At 33.3% G+C, this 10,000-nt stretch overlaps 1 protein-coding gene across 2 annotated transcripts in view; it reads left to right on the top strand.

Annotated features, from left to right (window-relative positions):
- Positions 1 to 10,000, top strand: part of ascc3 (activating signal cointegrator 1 complex subunit 3) — a 260,712-nt gene that overhangs the window by 45,159 nt on the left and 205,553 nt on the right. For both annotated transcript variants that reach the window (XM_073925683.1, XM_073925682.1), the window contains exons 7-8: positions 1 to 32; positions 4,781 to 4,906. The exon at positions 1 to 32 is cut by the window's left edge and continues 104 nt beyond it. In XM_073925683.1, coding sequence (XP_073781784.1) covers positions 1 to 32; positions 4,781 to 4,906 — 158 coding nt within the window. The remainder of the gene's footprint in view (positions 33 to 4,780; positions 4,907 to 10,000) is intronic.

Genomic DNA, 10,000 nt, shown 5'->3' with positions numbered 1-10,000 from the left:
CCAAAACATCTGCGTTCATCGGAGGATCCAAGGTACAGACTCACGCACGCGCACACACACACGCTAATCTGAGTCTTATATGTGTAAGGACACAGAGGGAAAATAAATCTCCTCTCTTAAATGCGAAATCTCTCCCCAGTGCTTTGTTTACTCAGCATCATGCCAATCTGTTCAATTATATCACATTATCACACACTAGATTACCTTGAGCCTTTGTTTTAATCCAGTTTTTATGATGTCTTAATTAAAATTCCTGCCGCAGGCCATCTTCCAGCGATGGAAATGAATTCTTCAGGGCCTCATCTTTATTTTTCCTGCGGGTGGGGAGGAACAGGTGGTTTAGGGCTAGAAATCATTCTAAAGTGTGTGTGTGTGTGCGTGTGTGTGTGTGTGTGATTAGCGATGTGCTAAGGCTAGTCGGCTAAACGATACGACTGCTGCTAGTTGGCCCACAAACAAACAAAGAAGAAAATACTGATAGTTTATTTATTTATTTTGGACTTTTTACCTTATTTATTTTTTTAATGACCACCGTGTTAATGTATCATGTTAAACAGTGTAATTAGGGCTGCACGATGTTGGAAAAATCTGATTTTGAGATATTTTATTTTCCTGCGATAAATATTGTGAAATGAATAGTTTTCAGATAACTGAATAGCTCTATTTAGCAGTTTTCTGGGCAGTCGACGAGTATTCAGATACAGAAATTCAATAATCACAATGCAAATACTTGCTTTTCTTACTTTGCTTTCTTACTTTCGTCTCATTTCTAGTTTAAATATCTAAAAATAATTCCATTGTCAAGAAAAAATATGGTTTTGTTTTAAAGTGCTGTTGAAATTCTGCGAAATTAAGAGTTTTTTCCTTTAAACAAGCTAAATTATCAGCCATTGGGGTACGTTAATCTTTTCTTACTTTGAAATGTAGACTTTTGGATTAGAAACAAAGAAAATAGTTTTTTTTTTATTTTGCATAAATCGTATTCCATATAAATACAAATAAATTCCATATAAATTCCATATAAATACAGTAATTAAATACAATTCTATAGCTTCTGCTCAACCTTAATCTAGACTTAACATTGCATATCTTTCCGATGTAATTATTGTAGATGCACACAATGCGATATCGATGTTGAAACCATATATTGTTTGTATTGTTTGTACCTAAATGTAATAATTATGGTGGCCAAGAGAGCTTAACATGCTGCAATTTAAGAAAACACGTGCAATTACAAAAAAAGCCAGCAAATTAAGAAAAGATCTTCATCCGTTTGACAGCACACGTGCTGAAAATTCTCACAACGCAAATACACTTTTAAAAAATGAGCTGCATTTTCACACAACGCAAACAAATGAATGAAACGCGCTGCATTTTCAAGGGGTCAAAAATGTCAAAAATTTCAAATGTTTCAAGGGATCAAAAAACATGACAGATGCTGCTGTGCTGTCACTATTGCTCAGTTAAGTAGTAGGCAATCTTTGAAAGGTGAGTTCATTTAAATTTTTATTTAATTTTTTTTTATTTTAATTAATTTAATTTTTTAAATAAATAATAATAATATAATAATAATAATAATAATAATAATTATTATTATTATTATTATTATTGTTATTATTATTATTATTATTATTATTATTATTATTATTATTATTATTATTATTATTGTTATTATTAATTAATAATTTATATTATTATTTTTATATTATTAATAATTGTTAATTATTATTATTATTATTATATTGTATAATTATTATTTTTATAACTTATAATAATTAATTTTACATATTTAATTAATTAATTTTTAATTCATTTAAATTATATTTTTTTATTTTTTATTTAAATTTTTTTTTTTGTGATTTTTTTTTAAATATAATGTTAACATGTACTTCCTATGTCAATTTATGTTTTGAGATTTTACAGCAAATGTCACATCTACAATGCTGGAATAGCTCATATACTGAATTATAAGATAACACAAGGGTTAAAGTAGCATAGTAGAGACTCTTTAATACTAACTGAAATACCCTGAATGCTCAGAAACAAAACCAGTTTTGCTTTATTAGTATTATAATATGTGACTAAATCAAGTAGTGTTGCCAGATTTGATGACGTATGGTGCCATCTACTGCGAGCAACAGCTGAATATGACACATTCATTAGTTCAGCATATGCTCTCAGTTTGCTGGAAATGAGTTGTAATTATGATAGCTTGAGGAAATGTGGCGTGCTAAAAATTAGATATTTATTCTCCTATTACTTTAAGAGATTGAATATACGTATGCACAGTATTTCCTGTAATATTTTTTCTTCTGGAGACAGTCTTATTTGTTTTATTTCGGCTAGAATAAAAGCAGTTCTTAATTTTGTGAATCCATCTTAAGGTCAATAATATTAAACTATATACAGTTGAAACCTGAAGTTTAAATACCCTGTATAAAAAGACACATAACCAAATACAAAAAGTCAAATGAGACTAAACTTTTTCTGTTTTAGGTAAGTTAGGTAATGATTAAGTAATGATCACATGTGTTTCTTTTCTGCTTAATAGCAGAATAATGAGAGAGAGAGATTTGTTGAGAAATTGATATAACTTTTCTTGAAAGTCAAGTTTACATACAATAAGATTATTCTGCTTCTGATAAAGCTCAGATGATGATGTCAAGGTTTTGGAAGTTTCTGATTGGCTAATTGACAACATTTGAGTTAATGTGAGGCACAACTGTAGAATAGTATTTAAGGGAAAGCTCAAACACACTGCTTTCTTGTGTGACAACATGGGAAAATCAGCAAGCCACAATCAACAACAAAAGCCAGATTACAATTAGCTAAATTACACTGAAAAAGACTGATGTTTGGAGACATGTCCTGTGCTCTGATGGAGCTAAGATTGAACTGTTTGGCCATAATGAGCAGTGTTACATTTAGAGGACAAAGGGGAAATTTTATTAGCCTAGGAACACCATCCCAACTGTGAAGTATGGGGGCGGCAGCATCATGTTGTGGGGCTGTTTTGCTGCAGGAGGGACTGGTCCACTTCACAGCATAGATGGCATCATGAAGACAGAACATTAGGAAGAAATACTAAAGCAACATCTCAACACATCAGCCAGGAAATTAAAACTTGGCCATAAACGGGTCTTCCAAACAGACCATGACCCTAAACATACTGCCAAATTAGTTCAAATGTGCTTTAAGGACAACAGAGTGAATGTTTTGGAGTGGCCATCACAAAGCCCTGAACTCAATCCTATAGAAAATTTGTGGGCAGAGTTAAAAAAGCTTGAGCGAGCAAGACAGCCAACAAATTCTGTCAGGAGGAATGGGCCAAAATTCCTTCAAACTATTGTGAGAAGCTTGTGGAAGGAGACCCACAACATTTGACCAAAGTTATACAGTTTAAAAGCAACGCTAAAAAAATACCAAGGAAATGAGTGTAGACTTTTGACTGTCTAGAAACTAATATAAAATTCTCCAAAAAAAAAAAACATTCTCTCATTATTCTGGCATTTAGCAAATGTAAATCATTTAGGTAATCCTATCAGACCTAAAATAGTAAACGTTTAGTATGAATTACCATCAGACATTTTTTTTTAACTGGTTATGTTTCTTTTTTGAGAGTGTATGTAAACTTCTGGTTTCAACTGTGTGTGTGTGTGTATATATATATATATATATATATATATATATATATATATATATATATATATATATATATATATATATATATATATATATATATATATATATATATATCATAATTCATACAATGACTTGGCTAATTACCCTAATTTCCCTAGTTAAGCCTTTAAATTGCACTGAATACTAGTATAACATATATAGTCAATTATTATGTGTTGTCATCATGGCAAAGACAAAATAAATCAGTTATTAGAAATGAGTTATTAACACTATTATGATTAGAGATGTCTTGAAAAAAAAAACCCTGTACTATGTTACGTCAATGCAAAGATGTGAATAGACATCCTGCGGCGCTATTCGCGTAAATGGTTGATGTGAATGACGTGATTCATGCGAATGAGAAGGCACAAATTGACTTTGCTCAAGTTGGAAAATCAGAACTCTATCTGACATTTGCGCCGCAATATCCAATCAGGAGCTTGCTCTTGAAGGGGCATGATTAGAACGTAGTGCCTTTTGTTGGTGTACCCAGGGCAAATCCTCTTGCAGACACTGGACAACAGCTCATCAAACTGCGCTCGGCTTAGTCTGAAGCACCGCTGAAAGCTTCCATGATCCAGGTCTAATTTCTGGTGGAGTTGAAGAACTCACAGAGCTGAGAGCCCCTCTGAAATGATCTAGTGGACTTAGACATGGCGCCGAGAGAATCTACACTGATTTCAGCCTTCCTAAAGCACTTAAGCACAGCTACTCTTTAAATAAAATCCATGTTAGCCAATAAGCAATGAAACGGGCAGCCCATGATGTGAATCGGTGTCTGTTGTGAAGTGAATTTGACCCGATTTGTTTGTGCATGTCGCGCCTGGTGTGAACACGGCTTAATTATTCAGACTTTAACTGTTGCAACTCCACCTTAACCTGCTATATCTTGCTACTCACAGTAAACACACAAACACATGCTAGTATTTATTTCAGCTTGGGGGCACACTGAAAGAGTGTGTTTGGGGGTTAATTTGAGCACACCGGTGGCCGCAGCACAACATCGGTCCTGAGATGCTTTCGCCGAGAGCTAATGCATGATGAAGGTTTAATTGTATGTGTTTGTTGTGTAATTATGTTCTCTCCGCTGTGCCGGCAGATGCTGCTGCCCGAGGGGATCAGAAGAGACAATAATAAGATGTACGAGGAGGTGGAGATCCCCCCCAACGAGCCCATGCCCATCGGTTTTGAGGAAAAAGCAGTGTTCGTCTCGGAGCTGGACGAGGTCAGTGCTGGATTATTTACAGCTGTTGACATTTATCCGTGCCCGTGTTCGCACTCCATGAGCCCTTCTCTCAACTAATCACACTCATTTCTCCTGCTCATATCGACTGATGGCGCTATGCCGAACGTCTCCTCCACATGCTGTCGGATGCAGCGTATGATGGTGTTGTGTTTTGTTTTGTGAAGAGCTGTCCTAATTTGTCGCGAGCCAGCTGGATACACACCAAATCTAAACATTTTTGAACTGGTGGGTGATACGCCAGTTATAATAGTATTTATATAAGTGGTATTTATACACAGCAGAAACACTTAAATAAATTAAAGCATATATATATATATCATAAGCATAACTATGTATATATATATATATATATAACTATGTATATATATATATGTGTGTATATATAACTATATATATATATATATATATATATATATATATATATATATATATATATATATATATATATATATATATATATACACATAGTTATGCTTATGATATATATATATATATATATATATATATATATATATATATATATATATATATATATATATATATATATATATATATATATATATATATGTATATATGAGCTACTGGAACCTGGATGGAGCCAAGATTCTTACAAAAATCAGTCAAGTTTGGTGAAGGAAACATCATGGTTTCCTTCTTATACTTCAGCCTTCACATCAAAGCTCCTGAAAGCAAAGAGTGCTCCAGGATTGGCCAGCCCAGTCACCAGACATGAACATTATTAAGCATGTCTGGGGTAAGCTGAATGAGGCGTTGAAGATGAATCCTAAGACTCTTGATGAGCTCTGGGAGTTCTTTGCCATTCCAGATGACTTTATTAATCAGTGATGTGAGTCATGTCAGAGATGTATGGATGCAGTCCTCCAAGCTCATGATGGAGTCAGACACAATATTCATTCTGTCTCCACTGCAGCAGGACTTTATATTCTATACTGGACATTATTTCTGTTCAGTCTAAGCAGAGTCAGACCTTACTGTCCTAATGAAATCAGTCAAAATCAAGACATGATCAGATTTTATTGTGATCAAATAAGCAAAATCTAGAGGCCTTTACCTTTCATAGAGACACTTCTGATACCAAACAATCAACTAGAAGTCCAATATTATTTGCTGATAATTATTTTTGATAATATCCAGTAGACAGGGTGGGGTGGGGGGGTGGTGGGGGCCAGTAGACTGTTATGTTTCGGGCTGCCGCTGCGGTCGAATCTTATACCATTGTTGGCGACCCAGGGGTTTCACAGACCATACCAAAATGCTGAGGACCGGGGGTGGGGGTGGTAGAAATTACGGTAATATTCCGGGAGTAATAACAAAACGGGAGGGTGGCGGGAGATCGGTCTGAAATACAGGTGTGGACAAGAATATTTTCAGGTCGTGTGTGTGTGTGCGTGTGTGCGTGTGTGTGTGTGTGTGTGCGTGCGTGTGCGTGCGTGTGTGCGTGTGTGCGTGTGAGCGTGTGCGCGCGCGTGCGTGCGTGCGTGTATGTATATATATATACATTTATATAGTCAGTTATTAGTGAAATAAATTAGCCCCCCTTTTCATTTTTTTCTCTTAAATATTTCCCAAATGATTTTTAACAGGGCAAGGAAATTTTCACAGTACGTCTGATAATATTTTTCCTTCTGGAGAAAGTCTTATTTGTTTTATTTTGGCTAGAATAAAAGCAGTTTTTATTTTTTTTAAAACACCATTTAAACAGCATTTAAGCTATATTTGTTTTCCGATATATTTGTCTACAGAACAAACCATCGTTATACAATAACTTGCCTAATTACCCTAACCTGCCTAGTTAAATTAATTAATCTAGTGAAGCTTTTAAATGTCACTTTAAGCTGTATAGAAGTGTCTTGAAAAATATCTAGTCTAATATTATTTACTGTCATCATGACAAAGATAAAATTAATCAGTTATTAGAGATGAGTTATTAACACTATTATGATTAGAAATGTGCTCAAGATAATCTGCTCTCCGTTAAACAAAAATTGGGGGAAAAATTTAACAGGGAGGCGAATAGTTCAGGGGGGCTAATATTTCTGACTTCAACTGTATATAATAGGGATGCCTCAATTCTCATTATAATATTAAACTGTTTGGTATGACATCCACGGTACAATACGCGCTCGTGAATTGCGTTATTTTCGGTTGTACATTTAAATAATTTGTGCATTTCATTTCTCTCTGAATTTACTATTTGTGTGTGCCTGTAAGTCTACGAGCTGAGATGAGGAAACTCCTCACCACAAGTAAATATTTAATCACTATGCTCTAAAGTTAGGGGGCGCTCAACCATCATTCCAAATTCCACACAGAATATCGCACAACTATCAGCCAATCAGATTCGAGAACCAGACAGAACTGTTGTGTATATTCAATACTATGTGCAGGGTAAACATTGAACCAAATCAACAGCATGTAGGAATGACAGTAGATCAAAAGTTGTCCTAAAATTACCCTGACGATACCTATTTTTAGCTTTTTTTATTAGAATATTTGTCTAATTTATACTTGATCTATGACATTATGACATGATAACTGTTTGAAAAGAGTCCACAGCTCATTTAACACAAAGCAATAGTTTCATTAGAGGCTGATGAATAAACACTGATAATGAATCAGACTTTAAACTAGACACTTGGTTTAGAAATACTGACAGTTTTGAATAACCACACGTTTGCCGAGACTCACTAAATAGGTAGCGTTAAATTCTACACACTATTACTTCAGTACACCTGGAAGTTAAATGGCCATTTTTATAGTGCAGTTTGGCATGCGATAAAATTAATTAGTCTGTTTTTTATGTTATGGAAAAGAGCAGTTTAAACACTTTTCTCCTTTAACACCTACAACACTTAATGAGGTTTGTCCACGATTCATCAGGCTTTCAGCTCATTCTGGACAGCAGTGGAATTAATATTAAGTTCATTTATGTCATATCTTGTCTTGAACATATACTGCACGTTTAAAGTTCTCATGAAATTACGTGTTTTAGATGTTAGTATCAGTATGTTAGTTAGCTAGTGTGAAGCAAAACCGTGCATTTAGGAGATATAAACATCTAAAGCTTGCAGTTTGTCACCTCCTAAATCAGGAGTCTCAAACTGCCAGCCCAAGAGCCATTTGCGCAACATTTCCCGCAACTGACGCCAAAAATATAAGGAGATTCAGCCCGACAAAACATATATATTTGAATTACTATCATTGTTGTGCAGTCGCAAATAGCCACTTGTGGTTTTGACCACCCACTGGACATCCCTTACCTGATTTGACCAGCTGTAGATTGAAATGTACACTCCTCTAATGAGTTTTTCTATTCTAAGGATTTATTGTGCAGTCTCTGTCGCCATCTTGTGGCAGTCAGCCATTAATTTCTTTGCTCTGCATGCTAATAGCCGACAAAGCCCTGAATTTCTGAAATTATAAAAAAAAGAGATAAGAATAAACTGCATAGTTGCAATCTAAACAACTCAATTCTCACTTAAAAAAGCCTGAAAAGTACATTTTGACTTGTAGACACTTGTAAACACTCGCTCTAATGGGCTCGTGGCTCTCCTCGCCGCCCATGCTTGTCAACGCTATCAAGCTGATCAACCACAAAGCTGTGTCGTCGCAATGTGTGGGTACAGTTTTTGAGATGTGTGTGTCAGCCATGGCGAGGGGTATACGAAAGTGCGAAGGTTGGGAAAGTAATCGAAAAAATCGACCTGCAAAAGTTTGATCGATTAAGACGATTTAGATTACTTTCCGATTAATCGGCCAGCCCTAGTGAAAAGCACACTTCCTGGCTGGGCTGTGATAAAACAAAACGCTATTGGCTTTTTTTTATATAGGGGAGGGGCTACTTTATGCCCCACCCCCTTCATGTTTCAGTCTAGAGTACGTCAAATATTAGATAAAAAATGCACATTTCAAAGCACTACACATGTACTGTAATACTGTAAATACATTTATCAGTTCTTTATGGTCAATCCAGAGAGGCAGAGTAACAAAATGCAAATATGTTGTATATGTTCTTAAACATTTTACAATATGATGTATTTGCTGTTTGTTTTATATTTACTTTACCGTTTTATTTTTATTTATTTATTTAATCATTCATTCGTTCATTTTCCTTCGGCTTTGTCCCTTTATTTGCACATTTCAAGGCACAGATCCTTTTCATTAAATCTATACTCTTTTGTGCTCCAAAACAGTGTCAAAATTCTATATGTTTAGAAATATAATAACAGTACAACCTACATAACATACTGATATAGTAACATATAATAACATTTATAATATAATAACATACATAACAAACTAATATAATAACATCTAATAACATGTATAATATAGTAACATACATAACATACTGATGTAATAACATTTATAATGTAATAACATACATAACATACTGATGTAATAACATTTATAATATAATAACATACATAACATACTGATATAATAACATTTATAATGTAATAACATACATAACATACTGATGTAATAACATTTATAATGTAATAACATACATAACATACTGATGTAATAACATTTATAATATAATAACATACATAACATACTGATATAATAACATTTATAATGTAATAACATACATAACATACTGATGTAATAACATTTATAATGTAATAACATACATAACATACTGATATAATAACATTTATAATATAATAACATACATAACATACTGATATAATAACATTTATAATGTAATAACATACATAACATACTGATATAATAATATTTAATAACATTTATAATATAATAACATCCATAACAAACCAATATAATAACATATACAATATAATAGCATACATAACATACTGATATAATAACATATATATTATAATAACCTACATAACATACTGATATAGTAACATATAATAACATTTATAATATAATAACATACATAACAAACTAATATAATAACATCTAATAACATGTATAATATAGTAACATCCATAACAAACCAATATAATAACATATACAATATAATAGCAAGCATAACATACTGATATAATAACATATACAATATAATAGCATACATAACAT

The sequence above is a fragment of the Danio rerio genome, chromosome 16, assembly GCF_049306965.1.
Source record: "Danio rerio strain Tuebingen ecotype United States chromosome 16, GRCz12tu, whole genome shotgun sequence".
Lineage (NCBI taxonomy): Eukaryota > Metazoa > Chordata > Actinopteri > Cypriniformes > Danionidae > Danio > Danio rerio.
This window is presented reverse-complemented; position numbering and strand designations above follow the sequence as displayed.